The sequence below is a fragment of the Leptinotarsa decemlineata genome, unplaced genomic scaffold (genome assembly GCF_025532065.1).
Source record: "Leptinotarsa decemlineata unplaced genomic scaffold, Ldec_3_MD MMD2_tig00026328_RagTag_RagTag, whole genome shotgun sequence".
NCBI classification, from domain to species: domain Eukaryota; kingdom Metazoa; phylum Arthropoda; class Insecta; order Coleoptera; family Chrysomelidae; genus Leptinotarsa; species Leptinotarsa decemlineata.
The window spans coordinates 9,852,689-9,873,822 of NW_027412688.1; the positions used below are offsets into that span (position 1 = coordinate 9,852,689).

Consider the following 21,134-nt stretch of genomic DNA (forward strand, 5'->3'; position numbering starts at 1 on the left):
CGGAAAATCCTATATTGGTGACACTAAGAGGCCATTAAATGTTCGCATTGCCGAGCACAAAAAACACACACATCGAGGGGAAACCAGCAAATCAGGAATAGCAGAACATGTTTGGACCCATCAACATAACATCGAGTGGTCCCAAGCTGAGATCGTACACAGAGAGGAACATTGGTCTAGGAAAAAATTCAAATATGTTGTCCAACAACGTATTCAGCTAAGCTAGCGTAGAGATACGCAACATATGGAAACCCATTATCAAGCGAAAAATGGCCAACTCCCGCCAAACGATCATCTACCACTAAACCAGTGAAGCGGAGAAAGTTAAAGTACTCGAATGACCAATAAATAGTCATCTCTCGGAGGAATCAGTCCAGGCATCACTCGAAGACGATTGTGGATACTAACAATCGAAACGTCGTGAAGTAACTTGGCTTGGAATCTCTCTTGGAACTTTTTATTTTTATTTTTGTTCAATTGTTTTATTTTTACTTGTATTTCATTTCACTATTATTTCATTTCCGGTTTTTTCCTTAATATAATTGTTATTTTCAGCTATTCATTTTTAATTTTTCTTTTTTAGTTATTTCAGGGATTTCAAATCATTTTAAATAATATCAGAAAAAGGAAGTCCGAACTAATGAAATTCATAATGAAACATTGTCAATCACCTTCAAACAAACCACAAATGTACTGCTGGAACAAACTATCCTTGTAGGTCAAACCTGAGTTAGTAGTAGCGATGACACCTCTCCGTACGGAAACGCCATATGTGGGATCACAACAAACTCAATCCACTAATATCAACATAAACGAGGCTTCCACATCGACCACCGAACAAGATTCGTTCTCTGTTCTTCACTGTAGCTTTCACTGCAGCGCAACTAGATGAAACCAAAGCCCCAAAACAGTCTAGCACCATCGATTTCAAAGCTTCGCTTTGCAATGTACCGCCTTTGAAAGCGATGGCGATGGCGTCTTCTGGCACGAGACGTTATAAGATACTGTCTATGGCGAAACACGTGTCGCGGTTTTGTAAACTATCAAGTGAAAATCTCTTAAAGTGCGTTTTTTAAATACGTAATGCGTTATTTACTTAACACAAATTTCAACCGAATAAACTTGGTACACTAGGAATATAACCCTCAATTATTTTATACTCGAATGAAAGAAGTCAAAAATTTCTTCACAACTATTGCAGATCATGGATTTTTGAAAGAACACCCAAAATAATTTTTATTTAAAGTTATTTAAAGCTATCTTTCAAGAGCTTCAATCAACTATTATTACGAGTAAAGTCATTATACACACATCGGAAAAGTCTAGGGATATTTTTATAACATACTAAATATCATAAAAATAAATGCATGAAGTCGTTTAATTTCGATTAAATTGGTACACTCGACCACCCTGTAGATTTCTATGGGTTGAACAAAGCCTGCAAAAACGGTAACTAATCTTTTATCAAGTTTTTTACAAACTGTAGGTTTTCGGCTAAAATTAATAATCTGAAGGTGTCGAGTTTGTAATTTCTATGCAGCTCTTGCTCAGCAATTAAACTGGAAATATTGTGCTTTAACATGGAACTCCATCACTTACCATTGGCTGTGATGAATACAGCTGTAGGGCTTCTTCAAGGTGGAATGCGACAAAATGATGTAGCTCTTCGTTTGGGGTTTCCCAAAGTGTTATCAGTCGATTATGGCGGCGTTTCCGTGAAACTGGTAGTCCAGCCGAACAACATTAAGGGCGAGGACGCGGTACAACTGCAGTTCAAGACCGATTTTTGGTCTTAACCGCAAGAAGACAACCGACAATCACAGCACCTGAGTTGGTTAACGTGTTGCAGCAGACGCACCAGGTAACCATTGGTCATGATACTGCCAGAAATCGACTGCATGAAGCAGATCTTCACAACAGAAGGCCAATTAGATGTCCACCTTTGTCGAGAGGCAATCGCGGTAAAAGATTAGAGTGGTGTCAAGAACATCAAAACTGGGATGCAAATGATTGGGCCACAGTTTTGTTTACAGACGAATCCAGATTTGGATTTCATCCAGATTCTCGTCGAGTAAGACTGTGGAGACGACCTAGAAATAATGAACGTTTGAGACACGTCCAGGAAGTCCACACATACAGAGGTGGTACAGTAATGCCATGGAGCGGAATCATGATCGGCGGCAGAACCGATCTCGTTTTTCCAAATCGCTTCCTCACAGCTCGACAGTACCTCGACACCATTCTTCTACCTATCGTCCGTCCGTTTGTTGGTGCTGTTGGTGAAAACTTCCACCTAATGCACGATAATGCTCGTCCACATGTCGCGCGTCTAGTGACTGACTGGCTCACCAACGAAGGAGTTGATGTATTGCCATGGCCAGCACAATCACCGGACCTGAATCCCATCGAGCATGTGTGGGACATGCTTCAACGAAGAATTACTCCGCATATGGGGAACATTCACACAACGTTTCAATTGAGAGAGCTTTTAATCGCTGAATGGGCAAATGTACCTCAACAAGACATTGACAATCTCATTTCGTCGATGCACGATAGATGTAGGGCCGTAATAAACCAGCGTGGAGGCCATACTTTGTACTGATTCCAATTTTTTTTGTATTATGATTTTTTTTCGGGGTGCCAAAGAAGAGCCATATTTTTTTTAGTTTTGCTTATATGCGCACTCAGTATTTTTGACCATTTAATAAATTTTGTTGTAAGTTACATTCGTTTAATAATCACCCGTCAACTTTTTTTCCCTAAAGCGATCTAAAAAAAAGTATTGTCATTTTAAAAAATATCCCTAGACTTTTCCGATGTGTGTATTATAAGTCTATGTTTTTCTTCGAGTTTAACCTGTAGAATAGCATTACTATAGTCGAAGTGAACGATATTGTGAATATTTAAACACATAGAAATGAACCGGCTGCGAAATAGTCCACGTTGACTGCAGAATTGGCGGATCGTATTGAATATTTTTGCTAACCAAGTTTTATGATTGGCGGAAAAGTCATAAAATTAAATTTGAAGTCATGTTACCGTGACGAATAGAAATCGGGAATACGGGGATGGTTATCGCCGGAACTGATCGCGATTTGAATGTTGAAATTCGATATTGGTGCAGTCATAATTACTCAAAATGTTTGTTATCTGTTTAAAATGTGGTATCCTTGGACAAGTACTAATAGTAATAACGAGTGTGATAGCAACGCAGAATGTTTCCAGTGTAGTGATTCCAATAGCGATGGTGAACAACGCGAAAAAGAGATACCAGTGAATAAGATTCGGATGCATTTGAATGTTGAAACGCAGAGAGTATGTTTCAATGTGTATAAGGATCTACATCTCAAGTTTGGTTTCGAAGGAAACAAACTATTACAAGCAACATCAGATTTGACCGAAATTCTTTTCTCAACTGTACGTAAAATAGTCAAAAACAAATCTTATGAACGCAAGACGCAGTGTGATACAGGATTACCAAAACCTTCAAATGTTCATCAAATAAAATCAGTGAAATAAAAAACAGTATACGACTGTTACAAAAGCAATGAGATTCCTTCAACTGAAATCATAAGGAAGAAGACAAAACTCTTCAGAATTGGATAAGGAAACTAGGATTTAGATTTAAAATAATGAACAAACGTCAAGCACTTATGGAGAGCAGAAGATGAGTGGAATTGCTTAACAAATACCTAGAGTGAAACAGAGAATATGGAAGAGGAATTATTTAGTTAGTTAGCTCCCTAACTATATCATTAAAGGGGAGCTGTTGTTGCACTATAAAGTTTTTTTGAACTATACCATGTCGCAGTTTCTTCATTCTTTGGAAATAACAAACATTTCATCTCATTAGGCAAACCTTTGTCTTTCTGAAAGTTTCAATAAGTTTGAATAGATCTCGAACCTGATGACAGATTCTCACTGTTAGTTCGATATTTCAGAAAATGTTGGATTGAATGAAATACAACTGGTGACTCGAATCCAGAACAAAACAGTATGAATTGGGAAGATAACTGAAGCACATCTTTGAATACTTGATCGTCTTTGAAAGTGTCTCTCGCAGTTGTAGACGAAAAGTCATACATAACAGCCCGCAGACTACGGTCAACAAACCCGGCAAAAAGCTTCGACTCAGGCTATATCATTTTTTGTATCTGTAGTTAGAATTTGACAGTCATTCATTTGAGAATGTTTCACGACGTTACGCTGACACTACTGTCAACGATTTTCAAAAGTATTAAGGCTAATTTTCATAATCACTTGTGAATCTCAGTTATAAAATTTCAGATGATCATGTGAAGAGTTTTCCATGTAGCTATATTTGTAGTTGAGTCGTAAAATGTCCATATGTTAACCCAAGTGACGATTATAACAGCTGTTCCTTGAATATCAAGATGGTGACATTGACCGTATGTTTAATCTTTTTTCATTGTCAGAAAGAAAGCAAGGAACAGCTGATTAGGAAAACATCATTTTCAAGAAGTAAAACTTACTCATTGAGATGTATTATTTCTCAAATGAGGCATCAAGAACCAAACAGATATCATCGAAGATATGATAATGAAATATAAATAACTCACTTAAGTGAATTGAGAGCTAACTGATGCGTTAATTTATATTCTGGTTACAATTCACAATTTGTCAGAAACGGACACCAATTAGTTACAAGTTATTAAAACAGAAGAATCTGGAGAACATTCACACAAGGATGTGATCAAATATTTATTTATAAAACAAAGAAACACATGATCCGAAATTAGAATCACTCCAGCACAAATATATGTTTTATTATTGAATTAGGTAATGTCGCTGATACAATATGTACAGGGTCTAAACAAATTTAATTATCCACTGAAATTGGATACAAACAGTATGGTGTTTGTTGATCGATAACGATATTGTAAAGAAGTAGTTAGTTTAAGTGCTTATCCCGACTGTACACTATATGAAAGGTCAAAAACCTCATTGCACGTGCAAATATTCCTATTCGTTGCAATCAGCATAAATGTATTTTATATTACATTTTAATTATATTTCAGTTTTTCCCATTTCTACAAGACCTAAAGAGATGAGGAACGTCCAGGGAGGAATTGGCACAGGACGAACAGTTGTGATTTTTTTTTACCGGAGGATCAACCATAAAAACAACATTATCCATTGATGACTGTAATGCAGAAAAATTAGTTTCATGTTGCGGAAACGACTTATTTCTTAGTACAGTCATACAAAAACAAGACATTAAAAACTCATCACAACTATCGTTTGCGGATCTTACAAAAACATTTAAAAAAATATGCTCAAAATATGTTGTTTCCGTTAACCAGCTATCGCACCCCTACGAACGACAACCCTCAAAAGTCGAAATTTGTGCGAGGTTTTAACGTGTGATTCCTAACACGAATTGGACGATAGCAAGTGAAAATCGATCGTTCAGTCTGAGGCTTGAACGACCGACTCACACAGCGGTCGATTGAACGAGTGAACAAAACACCCACGTCGAACCGGCCGGTTACCGACCTACATCTTTTGGAAATATGGTTTTGGTTATGTTCATTGTTACTATAATTGGATTTTCAATTTGGAAGTGAGGAAGGATGTATGATGTAATTAGAAAGTTTTAAAAGTTTTGTCCGTTTCAGTGTCATATGTTTTTGTAGTTCCATATCTCAATAAATATTCATTCTACTGTGTCGTGGTGTATACTGATCGATATATACTGACGCTGTTCAGTTTTTCAAATTTTGATTGTTTAAATCTTTTCAGCTAATTACTGTGTAATGTCGTTAATCGATTTCCTTCTATTTTTTCTCTACGAGTTCAAATTAAACCAAAGCGCTGCTGAAATAGGGCGAAAAATTAACCAGGCATTTGGTAATGATAGTATAGATTTGCGAAATTTCGTTCCGAAGATTTTAGCCTTAAAATTGAGCTACGAAGTGGTAAACCTGCAGTTATCCAGAACGAGGGTTTGACGATCCTGGTGGAGACTGACCCATCACAAATAGTGAATGGGATGGTGGAAGAACAGAGCGTCAGATCCCATGCGCATTTTGATGGCTTAAAAGCGACATAAATGATCACGTTGCGAGGTCTATTTTTTTTTTCGCAACCAAAACGACCCTTTTTTGCATCGGATCGTTACATGTGTTGAAAAGTGAATCCTCTACGACATCCGGAGACGATCAGGACAGTGGTTGGCCACCGATGAGCCTCCCAGGCACTTCCCAAAGGTGAAAACCTACAAAAAAAAAACATTGTTTCTGTATGGTGGTCAGCGGCTGGTGTGATTCACTATAACTTTCTACAATCGGGTCAAACAGCAGAGTCCTATTCTGAGGAACGTACCCAAATTTTTCGTTAGCAGCAGCCGGCACTAATTAACAGAAGAGATCCGATCCTGCTCCACAAATCACCGTCCGAAAATTAAAACGAATTGAGCGTCGAAGTTCTGCTTCACCCACCATACTCCCTAGACCTCTTGCCAACCGACTACTATATTTTCAAGCAATTTAATAACTTTCTCACCGGTAGAGATGAACCTCCTTTTTCTAGCTACTGTGGAACGCTATATGGACCGAAGAATCCGACCTACAGTCTGTAGAGGAGATAGACGTCAACTAAACGATCCATATATCTCCATGTAACATCGGATCGAGAGCAAGGGTTTCTCCAACTCTGTCTACTAACAAACTTAGGCAGTAAAGTGGTGTACCCAGGAAGCGAGTCATTGCCTCCTCAAAATCCTATAAAACTGCTTTGCTCCGAATTATTGATCAACAGAAGCAAAATCTGCATCAGCGACGGAAACGAACTACCACTGAGTAGGTCACCAAACGCTCCCAAATCAGAGAAGAAGATGAAGACTTACAGATGCCTTCATGTAGGAAGGTTACTGTGGTCATTGAGGTGGAAATTTTGAACCACCTTGAACAATATCGGCAGAAAAACTGGACTATCTTCAGTAGACCATATATAATATTACAAAAGGTCCACATGTACGATTTCAGAGCTACACATTCCTGCCTAGATGACTACATGTTACTTGAGAGAATCACAGGGGATCTACTTTCCAAACCATACAGTTGTGTTGCATCTACCTGACTAGATGCAGAAGCGTTGAATCGATAGATAAGCTAAGATATGGCTTTCTATTTTATCAGAATAGTAAGACCAATTCTCGAAACATGTCGTCTTTTCACTTCAGAATCAGCGCTTTCTCACAAAAATCCTTCTGAATCTGCACTTTCGTTATTTAGCATTAATATTTATTTCTAAAATTGAAACTGGTGATGTTCCTGTATATCTACGTGACAAATTAAAGTATAACTTTGAATATCATGAATACAATACAAGAAATGCAATAACTTTCATATACGTCAGACTAGTAATGTCAATTCAAATAATACAGTTTTCATTAAAGGAGTTCAAGCATTCAACGAACTACCGGAGGATATTAAGAATGCTACCTCTCTAAATATATTTAAAAGAAAATTAAAAGTGCACCTTTTAGACCTACAAAGTGTTTAGTATAGGAACCTGCTAATACAGTTTTTTTTCTTCTTTTTATTTTATTCATTGTGCTGTTTTTATTTATATGTTTCAATGTACATGATTTTAAATTTTAAATTTTAATTGTGACATTTAAATTTTTAAATTAGATTAAGACTAATATTGTAACTGCATTAGCTTGTGCTAAATAAACGATACATATATACATATACATATATATATATATATATATATATATATATATATATATTTATATATATATATATATATATATATATATATTTATATATATATATATATATATATATATATATATATATATATATATATATATATATATATATATAGCATACTAATGAAGTATTACATGAAGACTTACAGATGCTTTCATATAGGAAGGTTACTGTGGTCATTCAGGCGGAAATTTTGAACCACCTTGAACATTCGTCATCCTCAATATTGACCAAAAAACCGGACTCTCTTCAGTAGGCCATATATGATATAATTGAATAGAACTAGCCGATACTTGATGAAAATCCATATTAAAATTAATTAATACAGTTTATTGTATGCTTTTCACTATAAAAGGTTTTACAAAAACCGCGACAAATGTTTCGCTATGCAATAGCTTCCTCAAGCGTAAACTGTTTACGCCTGAGGAAGCTATGTAACTGTTTACGCTTGAGGAAGCGTACACTGTTTACGCTTGAGGAAGCTGTTGTATAGCGAAACACGTGTCGCGGATTTTGTAAAACCCTTTATACTGAATTAATTTAATTTATAATTTATACTGTATTAATTAGTTTTTTTTTCATATATGATATTATAGAGGGTCCACATGTACGGTTCCAGAGCTACATATTCCGGCCTAGATGACTACATGTTACAGTTGTGTTGCTTACCTACCTGACTAGATGCAGAAGTGTTGAATGGATAGGTAAGCTAAGATGTGGCTTTCTACTTTATCAGAATAGTAAGACCAAACCTCGAAACATGTCTTTTTTTCACTTCAGAATCAGCTCTTTCTCACAAAAATTCCTCTGAATCTCCTCCATAGCATACTAATAAAGTCTTGAAAATGGAACAGGTATTGTTGATGTGGGTGGGAGATGTGTAGACAATCGGAACTCGTAGGACTCTCCATAAATGCAAGTTTTGATCACATCAATATAAGACCAGTTATTTCACCACATGCTAAGCCTAGAGGCATTGAAAAAAAAATTTCAGAGGTGAATGTACATTATATCTGAATGGGGAGGTTGATAAGAAAAATTGTTTTTATTGAGCGATGAAAACTCCTACACTTTTAGCAATACCCAGAAAAATATGTAAACATAGTCATGTCCGGAGTCATGATTGGAAAGAAAAAAAACCGGGCTGGTAGGTTGTGGCAGAACGAAACGACTGAGCCGTTTCTGAGACTCTCTGCCAAATTTCGTCCTAGCAGTCAACCCCTACACCACCAAAGATGTACCATGCCGACGAAACGTTTGGCGCAAGTTTATAACGACCACGGGCGACCAGCCCGAAAGGTGCTCTTTTTTACCCTAATACTCAAACCGAACCAAAATAAACACCAGCTTTAAATGGTGGGATGTGTAGATGTGGCATCGCTCTATGGGGCAAACTTCAGCGATTATATTCGAAAAGTATGTATAACATAACAAATTTCGATGTTTTACAAACACATCTATTGAGCTTGGAAAAAATCTGAAAAAGGGCTGAGGTACCCTCCGAGATTAGATGAATGAAACCAATCATTCATTTAATTTGATTGACTTTGAAGTCTGCGCCTAAAATCTTCCTTAAAGTGTTGTGGAATGAAATGTACAATATCTACAGTGGTCCAGAGATTGGTAAAGAATTGAAGAGCACTTTAGCCATATTTAATTTCCTTGGTTGTATAAATACAGAAGTCATTATATCCGAGATTATATTGTACTAGGAAACACGTCTCCAGAATCGAATGATCACTTTCTACGCGGGTGTGGGGTCATTGATTGATAATAGTAACGCGTCCTCTGAATGGAACGGTCTACGTTTCTTCTATTTGTAGGATATCTAGAAAAATAAAAACGCGACAACGCGATAAATGTACCACCAGGCAGAAGATTTTCATCTATTCAAACAGTATCACCTTCAACATTGACAACTTTCGATTGACTTCTCAGATCAACGGTTTCTCAACCACAGACGTCATGAAATGAGACCATCAATTGAAAAGAACAACCTCTAGACCAGGGGTCGGCAAGTAGTTTTAGGTGGGGTCCGGATACTGTGGGAAAATTTTAACAGGGTCAAGAAAAAAAAACAAATATTAAAAATAAAGTGCTACATATTATTTTGGTTTCAAATCACATTTTCAATTATAAAAGAAATACAAGACCTCTTATGAGAGAAACTACACCGACATTCTTGAGCCAGATTTTTTATAGTTTGGTTCTCCAGAGGAACAGCAAATTCGAAGTGTGTCTTCTAGGTGAGCGTCTGTTAATCTCGAACGATATTTGTTTTTAAAAAATTTCATCTTTGAGGATGTTACACATATGTATGTCGAGCCAAACATAGTGGCCAAATTGATAGCTAGCCTTCTACAATTTTTATATTTTCCTGGGACATCTGTCCATTTTGCTGCTGCATCAATTTCAAATGGAGATTTAAGAAACGGAGATAGCTTACTTATCTCTGCATAGTCTTGGATTCGTCCTTAAGATCGGCCAGGAATTTTACAAACTCTGAAATGTCTTCATCAGAGGTCTCCTTTTTAAATTCCAATGTCGGAAAATGAATAAATTCTTGTTTAACGATATCTTTTTCAATGATATCCAGCTTACAACGAAAAGCAGACACGCTTTGTATCATATCACTTATTAATTTTCCATTTCCTTGTAACTCTATATTGAGCACATTCAAATGTTTTAAAATATCTTCCAGAAAAGCCACAACCAGCATCTTTCGATCGTTTTTTATTAACCCAAAGTGCTTTCTGGCTCCCTTCATACCCAAGTTTTGGAAGAAGGAGGTTACTTCTTCTTTTATCAGCCAGAAACTTTCAATAACTCGACCTTTACTTAGCCAACGAACATTTTGTCGTGTTGCAGTTAAGTCGGAATTCGCTGCCAGAAAGAAACTTCTTGAAATATCGGTCCTGAAGAATAGAATGAGATATCATGAAATTAATAACTTGACCAGGCTCTACATCACTTCTTTCAGTATAGCACTAAGTTTTCCACAAAGGGCTGCCTGATGAATTGAGCACTGATACGATATCAGACCTGAATTTTTATCTCTGATTCTCTTTACTACACCTTTTTCTCATTTGAAGGCGAAATCATTTTATCATAAATAATGTTATATTTCGTAATAAAATCATCAATGGCCTTGAATATTGCTAGCAACTCTTCCCTAAAAATCTGAAACAATGTCTAAAAATCTTACGAAAATTGACATTTGTTCATCATCAACAATGTCACATGATTCATCAAGTGCTATGGCGTAGCCAAGGTGCTTTTTGCAGAAGTTCAAGAAGAGTGTTTTACTACTCGCTGACAATGGAATACTTTGAATTTCAGAGACATCATTTTGTTCTTCAAAAAGTGACGTAACTACTGCCAACATACATTTCTTTATTATCTCAGAATCTGAAATTGTTTTCTGGTGTTTATTATGCGTCCAGCACAGTAACGCTGCTTCTGTGGATTTTTCTTGGTCGCTCATGCAACGAACTAGTAATTTTGTAACAACTGAGATATGTCTGAATTTTTTTACGAGCCTAACTGCCAAGAGGAAAGTTTTTAAGGAATTGCTGATGAGTTATTTGGTAGTGTCGTTCAAATTTCCACTTTTAACAATAGCGACAGTTTTATTGCACACCGGAACCGCTTGAGGTATATCAGGCAGCGTAAATCCATTCTGCCAAAAACCTGCTATTTTCACTGTCGACTTTTCGTTTTTTAGTGTCCATATCAACGTAGGTATAGAGAGATTTTTTATCATACGAATGAAAACGACAGAAATCATAAAAGAAATGTCCGGTTACTCCGTTGTTTGTGTTGCGACTGATGACTGGCAGTCTGCTTTCAGTGCTTTTCCATTCCCCCACTATCGATTTCGATACGCGCTCGTGCTTGTTTCAACAAAACAAAACAGGAGCAAGCACGCTGAAGTAAGGTAAGTACGATGTGCGCTGTAGAATACTCCCGCATATATTTCCAAAAAAATGGTACGAAGTTCAATCTATGAATGTTTCGTGTGCATAACAGAGATTTGAAAATATTCAAATCGCATCAGTCTGATTCACACACGCACAGGCTAGTTAGGAAACTCATCAGTGGTTGGTAAAACAGGTTAACTAGGCTACTAGTACCTACTAAGTTAGATTTTATTTGTGTTAATTTAATTGATAGAGGTATGGTATACCTCATCACGAATGTTTATATGTACTTGGTATGTAATACAATATTTGGGGCCGTTTACGGACCGCGGTCCGCTTGTTGCTGACCGCGGCTTTAGACTGTCTCGATGAACCAGAGGAAACCGGAAACCAGTTTTTTGTGGGGGAAATTGAATTCACCTGCTAGAAGAGACCTTTTTTTTAATTTAAATAAGTTTCGAAGTAGGGAATTTTCTTTAACCTCTTCTTCAAAGATGACTCTCTTATTCACATGCTTTTCTGACCTTGATTTCTAGATATCCTAAAGGAATATTACACATTTTTTCGTTTCAGTTCTCAGTTGTAACTTGAGAACACAATAATATTTAATTTAAATGTTTGGAAACTGTACTACCAATCCATTTTCCATCATTTTATGATACTTGAAGCTGTTAAAACTAGAAATAAATGATGTTGCAATGCAGTTGGCTCTTCTCGATGTTGTCAGGTAGGCTTTTTCTGAATTCTCATTAGAAATAATCATGAATACCCGGCAGCAATTTTCTTCTACTAGGATAACAACGTATCCAACTTATGTCGTTTCACCTATGTCACGAAGTAGGTATCTGACGACCCTACAGTAGTTTATACGAACTCATTGTTATCGTTGAATTATGTACTAAAGTCACATTAGAAGTCGTGAGCTACTGCAGATGTCTCCATCAAGTTCGAATGAATTACGAAGATGTACAGCTACAATCCTGCTCGAGAGATGAGTTTGAAGGGAAACGTAAGTTGATGGACAATAGGTTCTTTGACATAATAGAAAATGTAGTTAACCGGTTATCTAGTCACCAAGTAAAGCTAACGTGACATGCTTAATGTAACTTGGTGTGCAAGGAACATTAACTTGTATGAGAAACACTGAACTTCAGCAGGAAAAGCAGATAACAAAAATTGACTTTTGAAGCTTCCTTGCACACTGCAAGATTGATCTAGAACAGATGTGCCTCTTGATTGAATCATTCCAAAGATGATTGTCATATACTTAAATGGTTGATCTTACTAAAACCACACTCAAGGTTTTAATTCACACCTTTCTTAATGGTTTTCACTACAATTGATGATAAAGCAGTATACTTACAAATATTAAGAAGATATTTCTAATCCTCTTTGAATAGGTATAGTCTACTTCGTTATGTGATGGAATCGGTCGATACCTGATGAAAATCCATAACGTATTTAAGTAACATTTTATTGTGAGATTTATACTAGACATGCAAGTTTGTATCGTTTGGTGTGCAAAATTCATTACCCAATATTCCTCCAATTGAAACAAGTGAGCTGATTGAGTACCCCTCAGCAGAAACCATGTTAATTTTGTAGTAAAACAATAAATTTTGGATCTACTTACTATTTGCCTATCTGTAAATTATTTCAATTTCAATAAAATGTTTCATTCAGGCAGCAAAGATTATCGAATTCGTCAATTCTATTCACCCATCAATTCAAATTCACCCCTGTGAAGTAGAATAATTCAATAAAATTTCCAGATTTGACTATTACACTAGTAAACTAATTTTGCAATTTTTCACAAATCATCTTATACGTAAATTGTTATACAAAATTCCTCGACACATTCCTAGTAGCATAAAGTAGCAGAATTCATTAGTTTGCTTCACAAACTACCATAAAGTAATTTTTAGATGCAACTGAGTTCTATCAAACATATTGCTCTAAGCAACGGTTACAAGATAGATATTATTGACTTCATTCTTCCCAAAAAACAACGAAAACGAGTCATTTACCAAGTCTATTCCGTTTCAAGAAACGATAATAACCGTCGTAGGACATTAACATACTTTGCTAAACTCACCAGTAACATCTCTCGTTTTTTGAAAACGAGAGACTTGGCCGCAGCTTATAGAATAACTAATAATTTAGGCAGATTTACGAGTATTTGAAAGACAGTGTCGAATATATTAGGAGTATAAAAGTAGGCTTGTGGATCTTTCCCAAAATATTATATTGGCGAAACGGGAAGAACATTTTCCCAAAGTATAAAAGAACATAGAAGACGCGAAGACCAATTCCACATTTGCAAACCAATTTTTGGCGGAGGAGCATAAGTTCAACAACAATTATGACGAATTCCATTTGACAGAGAAATATTTGAAATGTTTAGAAATGATCACATTCAAGAATTTTGAAAATTTAGTGAATTACCAAGTATGATTGACCATGTCCCCTCTGAATCTATTTTCCAATGTGGTAATTGGTTCAATGATTCCTTTCAAAATGTTGGTGAAATTTCTTTTATAATGTTTATTTTAAATTAGTTCATACCCAAACTGAGGAAGGATTATTAGTCATTAGAAAGTCATATAATTCATTGTATACATGGTCGCTGATATGTATGAAAACGGTCGATTATCTAAAGTAAGATAGCTAGCGAAAAATGTTAAGGCACAAAAGTTTTAGAGTTTTTCAAAATCTATCACACTTAATACAAATTGACTATACAGGATCAGTCAAAAAGTCTTGAAGAAATAAAGTTGCTTCTTCTTTAATAGAACACCCTATATATCATTCCATATTTCAATTTTGCTCGAAATTCTGAACAAAATTGATGAAGCAAATCATTTCCTAAATTCAATTAAATCTTACTTGAGAAAACTATTGTTTAGCGAAACACGTTTAAACCTTTTATAGTGAAAATCGAAATGAATCTCATCATGAATTTTTGATGTGAAACATCTATAGCCGTACGTAAAACCGATTGCTGGCATGGCGTCGGGCCGCCATGCGCAAGCGACTGTGCGATTCTCTTTCCACTGGTATAGCGTTACGATCCCTCGCCATACTGGGCTCGGATACCTATTGTGTATACAGTTGTATTTACTACAGTATACATAACCTGTGTTTTACTAAATGAGTAATTATTAAAAATTATTAAAAATAAAGTATGTCTGACAGTGATAATTTAGAAAATGAAAGTGAGCAGGTTCTTGCAAAAAAAGGAAAATCACAGTATGGCACAGTAAATGTAAAATCTACTCTCTTGGTAGATTAAAATTTACAGTTTTCATAACATAGGATATTTTTAAATTATTTATTCATTAATTTTTTTTTTTAATGAAAACTAATGCACTAAAATACTCAATTGAAGAAGTATGTAATATTTAATTTTCTAATGATAGTGGAATTCATATTGAAAAATGCTTTATTATTATTTATAATTTAAGATCTTTAGTGATATATTGCTGGAAAAAATTCGTAATATTTTATTCTTACATTATGCCATATTAGTTCCTGCATATTACTTGTACAGAATAATTCCGTTGTTTCACATCTGCCAGGCCCGTGACGGCTCAATTTTTTTACAGTTAATATTTATATATTTATTCATTCATTTATTTATTTATTTCATACACTATTCTACAGGATGAACCCAATAACAGAATAGGGAGTAACAGTGGTATGTACATAATATAGTTTGTGAATCTATATAAAAAAAATTAAAAACAACTGTCAGTTAGGTAAGAAATGTCTTTAGATTTGTATAATCTGGCAGTTGAATATATCTAGGACATGACTACAGAATTAGAGGTATTGCACATTGTATAAATTGGAAGATTTTTTATTATATTTGTATGCAGGGTGTTGAGATAAAATATGACGCTATTCCTAGATGGCCATCTAGGAACTCAATAATTCACCATATGTAACAGTTGAGAGCAGGTCATGATATTGTTTATGACCTTGAATAAAAAAAGAAATGAATAATATTTACGCCTCACCTCGAGACTACAAAAATTGTGAGTTTCAAGCAATTCATAATAGGGTATTCCTACAGTAGGATACGTGCCTTCAAGTTTAAAAGACATATATTTTAGGAAGCGCCTCTGTAGGGCTCCTAGTTCATTTATATGAACCTGATAGTAGGGACTCCACACGATAGATGCATATTCCAACCTAGATCGAACAAAAGTGAAATAAAGTAATTTCAATGTTGAAGCTTTTTTGAAGTCTTTTGTATTTCTAACTGAGAATCCATACATGCGATAAGCTGCTGTTAGAGTAGTGTCAATATGTTTCTTGACAGAGAGGGATGAATCAAAAGTAACACCTAGATCAGTGAGTGTGTCAGGACGCTCCAGAACTTGATTGTTTATGACGTAGTTGTATAAATTCATGTTCGTTTTCAGTGAGTAAGACATTACATTACTTTGGATATGTTGAGAGATAGATTATTCTTCCGACACCATGTAGCAACGTGATTTAAATTCAGGGCGAGACGTTCGTAATCGTTAGAACATGTTATATTGTGATAGAGTTTCAAGTCATCTGCGTATAAAAGGAAATTGACATCAATCTCAGCTCCAATATCAGTAAGAAACATATTGAACAGTAGGGGTCCTAGATTTGATCCTTGTGGTTCACCAGATGTGGCTATATATTCGATAGACTTGAGGCCAATGAGTTGGACGTACTGCTTACGGTTGTAAAAATACGATTTGAAGAGGGTAATTAATTCATTGGATAACCCAAAAGTCGGAAACTTGTTGAGCAGGATACTATGGTCAAGTCTGTCGAACGCTTTAGAAAAATCAGTGTAGATCAGTCTGAGACTGACAATCAATACCCTCTGCAATACATCGAGTGATTGTTACAAGATTGGTGACGTTTGAACGTCCTTTCATGAAACCGTGTTGATTGGGGCTAATAATGTTGCTAACAAGCATCTCAAACACTTTACAAAAGTTGCATATATTGAACACTCCTGTAGTAGTTATTCTTAAGTGAAACACGTGTCGCTGTTTTGTAAAATGTTGAGAAAAAATCTCATAGTAAACTGTTATTTGGAAAAGAAAATAAAGTAGGGAAGCAATCAATTTCAAAAATTAACTTTATATACAAAGATGCGTAGATCATGCAAAGAAGTAACTATTAGACACAAATTGGAAGAAAAAAAAACCTTCTCAAAACAGGTATTTTCATATAAACATTGAATTACACGAAATAATAAAAGACTTTCGAAACAAATACTTTTAGTTATATGAAGGCTGAATCATACGAAAAATAATTTTCTACATTCTGTTTTATTTCAAACAATTTTGTTATTAGTTGAAGTTGAATATTTTTTCAATACAATGTAGATTACGAAAGGTTTGAGTGAGTAAAGGTGAAATCCTAAATTTTATTTTTCACCAAGAGTTATTCAAAAATTTATTGTCGTGAAAAAATGTTATATTGTCGGAATACGATTGGATTCATTACCCCTGAATCCGGTACTGGAGTTCCCATTTTCAAAAAAACTGACATTACTTATGTTCATTTGTTCTTGGAGAAATTCGAATATTAAATACAAAAATCAGTTCTTGTTTCAAATCTTCTTTATCGTGACAGTGAATAATGAACACCCCCTCAGTGAAATACGATCTATTTCCATAGCCAAGAACCAGACTTCTGATAAATGAGGTTCATGTGGCGTTATATTTTGTGGAAGATAAAATAATTCTCAGAAACGCATTTAATGTTTTGGGGTTTTTCGTAATACTTTACCTGCGGCCTGTTGAAACTGTCATAACACCTAGTCCCCCTGTTTCCTATGGCAGGGGTTTGTTGACAAACACAGTTGAAAATAAGTGACACCACACTTAAAGCCGCGAAAATCCACATTTTAAAAGCTCGCACAATTCACACAGAATACCAGCACTGTACCTGACCAATAATAACGTCCTCATGTACGCATTCTCGAGATTTTCGAAATCGATTAGCCGAAGAAACTGGCCGAGCTGGCTATTAAGCGAAGATTCTCTCTAAATGGACCTATTCTTGAGCAGTGGACAATGGCGCATAACCCACTAAGTCGGTCTTCAATCGCGCTTTGCGACTAAAAGACTACTGAACTACACTGCACACTAAACTATGTGCGGCCAGATGCTTGCAGAGCAAAAGCTGGGATGCTGTGAAAGATCCAGATGTCCGCACGAACGAAGAGAACATATTTTTGAATGCCGGCGTTATTATTCTTTTCTTTGAATGGGCCAGAGGCGGATTCAGTTGTGAACTGAGAACAGCGATTGTATTTGTAATAAAATGCAATAAATAATTTCGAAGAATTTTTGGAGATTCAATAGTGATGTTTTTTGGTGTTCTGGCATCAGTAGAATAACCAAAATCAATGATAATAATGATACTAATGATCGCCTTTATTTCTCACATAAATTGTACAAAGGGCATGTTTCATGCAATTGAAAATTATACTGATTTGCTTATAGACTGATCGAGTTCGGGATATATTATACTTATTCAGCCTAATCGGTCGCAATAAATCTTTATATTTGCAGACAAAAGAAACATTCCAGAAGCAAGAGTTTAAATTGGCAGCGTGTCTGTTGACCAATAAAATTGATCGTGTCTACAGGGGTGTTGCCAAGTGTCAATTATATTAACAAAAATACTAAGTTATGAAACATTAAAAAGAGTACATTGTCTCATACATTCAAGAGATAACTGACTGGGTGGCAGTATGGCTAATATATAACGTTGAATTTGTTACTTTTAGTGGGTGGCATGAATGCATAATTGATTCATTTTATTAGGGTTCACGAGCCTTTGAGACCCATTTGAAAATATAGCTTGGTAAATTCTATTTGGAACCATGGTTTTCGAGTACATTTTATTTCATATGGAGAATTTTTTCATTAATTTAAACGTTAACGGGTTTATATACACTTCCATTATTCAAATTTCTGTGATATCAACAGGAAAATGTCTGCTTCCGGAGATACTTCAAAAATAACGTTTTTATTGCATTTTGTGTTATTTGGGTCCCATGTATAATCAATTCTCCCTTCCAATGCATTTCTCACACTTTCATCTAAGATTTAGCTATTTTACTTTGAATCACTAATGAATCAAAAACTGTTTATACGCTCCGTGAATTTTACAGTTTGGTAATGTTCATTATTTGTATTGTTCCTATTGATCAATCTAACAAGAAGCGGGACTAGGCCCGTGACGTCACGGGCCTAGAAATTCCGATTTTTAACAATGAATTACGGGAAAACAACGCTATTTAGAGATCTGAAACAAAGTACACTATTTTTCAATTTGAAATTACTACCGAATGAACTTTAAACCAAAAATCGTGAAACAAGCCCATTTATATTTGTGACCATGAACTGATGAACAAGAAAAAAAGGCGGAGTTCAATTCATTTGGAGACGAGACCACTGAAATATTTTTGCACTCTGATTCAAAAATGCTGTCCTAACTTTATTAACCTCATCGAAGTATTAGCATCATTATACTACATGAACTGTAAAGTCCTGGACCTAACACATAGATGTCGCTTGTCTTACTGCATTTATCGTCTTTTCAGTTAGTACTAACCTTCGAAAGGAAGTTGTTGAAATTTCATGGTATTCTACCCATAAGTTTTATGAGTTATTGTGCTAAGAATGACACTACTTTTGTTATTTTTAAAACAATTTCGTGTTTCAATTTTACACTGCTTCTTGATGGGAAAAATACCGTTCAAGCGAAGCAATGTCTTGGAAAGTGTTATAAGGACTTCACTCCATTAGAAACAAAAATTAAACATTGATTTGCTGACTTCAAATGTGGTCGTAGAGACACTGATGATGCAGAACGCAGTGGACGTCCAAATGGAGCAGTAACACTAGAAAATGAGGCAGTAACACCAGAAAACATAAAAAATCCGCAAAATCGTTTTGATTGATCAAAAAGTGAAGTTGCGTGAATTAGCTGACACTGTAAAGATATCGAAAGACCGTATTGGCTTTATATAGCATTGGTATTTGACTATGAGAAAGTTCTGTTCAAAGTGGGTGCCGCGCCAACTCACTGTTGACCGCAAACAAGAACGTCTTGGAGATCCTGAGCAGTGTTTGGGCATGTTTAAAGATACCAAACTGGAATTTTGGCATCGATATGTGACAATGGATAAAACATGCATCCATCACTTCAATCCGGAATCAAAACGATCATCATCTGAAGGGAGAGCAACTGGTGAACCTCGTCCGAAGCGCCCGAAAGCACATCAATCGGCTGGAAAGGTAGCTTCGGTACTTTGGGATGTGCGTGATGTAGTATTCATCGACTATCTTGAGAAGGAAAATATTACCAGCAATGAATATTATATACCATTATTGGATCATGTGAAGGCTAAAATTGCCAAATAACGAACGCATATGGCAAAGAAAAAAAATTTGTCTCATCAAGACAAAGCACCCTGTCACAAGTCAATCAATACAAAGACAAAACTACATGAATTGAGCTTCGAATGGCTCCCACATCCAGACCTGTTCGCAGACCTCAAAAAAAATGAGGCCTTTTTTGAGGCAAAAGATAAATCGTTCTACAAAAGTGGTATTGAAATGTTAGAGCGGCCCTAAAATTATTGTGTGGCTCTTAATGGAGATTAAGTTGATGAATAAAGTTAATTTTGAACAAACGCGTTTTCTTTAATCCTTCCAGGAAAAAAAAATACGAAAAAATAATAAAAAAGTTGAGATTGACCAAAAAGGTATTTCTTGTATTTCATCTTGAATTTTGTTAAAGATATACATTTGAGTTCGAGTAAAAAGTTGTATATGTGAATTTTGGTAGCGTTAGTGTACCTTTGAATGTTTCATTCACATTATGAATATCAAAGCGAAGTGAGGTTTTACGTTGTAAATACAAGGGTTTTTTGATAATTATAGATTTGTGGAACAAACAAGCACAATAAAAAGGTCTTCTCTTCTCCATATTCAACCATCCAGCAGTGATTAATTTATATGCGCGTCTACGAACACCATATAAAAGTCAAGAGTTTTGAACTTCTTGAACTTTTGAACATGATAGTAGGTATTTCAAAGAAATATCAAGAATAACTGATAGTATTGTAACCAATCTGAAGCCGCCCCTGACCGATATGTCGGCCAGCGAACAAACACATGACATCACCACAAAAAGAATGCAGTCGGCAACCGCCGATAAAACTCTAGTTGAGTACCGAAACGACTACAGAATTCTAGAACGGTCGTTACCGATATATAAGGCCGGCTTCTCGTCCTAAAAGAGAAGTTGAGTTCAGAAAATGAATCGAGTGATTGAACAAGGAATTCAAATCAAGTGTTGAATTTTAATTAGTTTGTGATAGTGAAATATTGTTGGAAATGAATTTGTTCAAGACAGTTAATTATTCAATTAGTTACAGTATTGACGTAGTCAAGTACGA

At 35.5% G+C, this 21,134-nt stretch overlaps 1 protein-coding gene across 1 annotated transcript in view; it reads right to left on the reverse strand.

Moving 5' to 3' along the window:
- The window catches only part of LOC111507753 (laminin subunit gamma-1), an 80,846-nt gene extending 62,973 nt beyond the window's left edge, over positions 1–17,873 (reverse strand). The window contains exon 1 of the mRNA XM_074182626.1: positions 17,447–17,873. Coding sequence (XP_074038727.1) covers positions 17,447–17,563 — 117 coding nt within the window. The 5' untranslated portion in view covers positions 17,564–17,873. The remainder of the gene's footprint in view (positions 1–17,446) is intronic.
- Between the last annotated feature and the right edge of the window lie 3,261 nt (positions 17,874–21,134).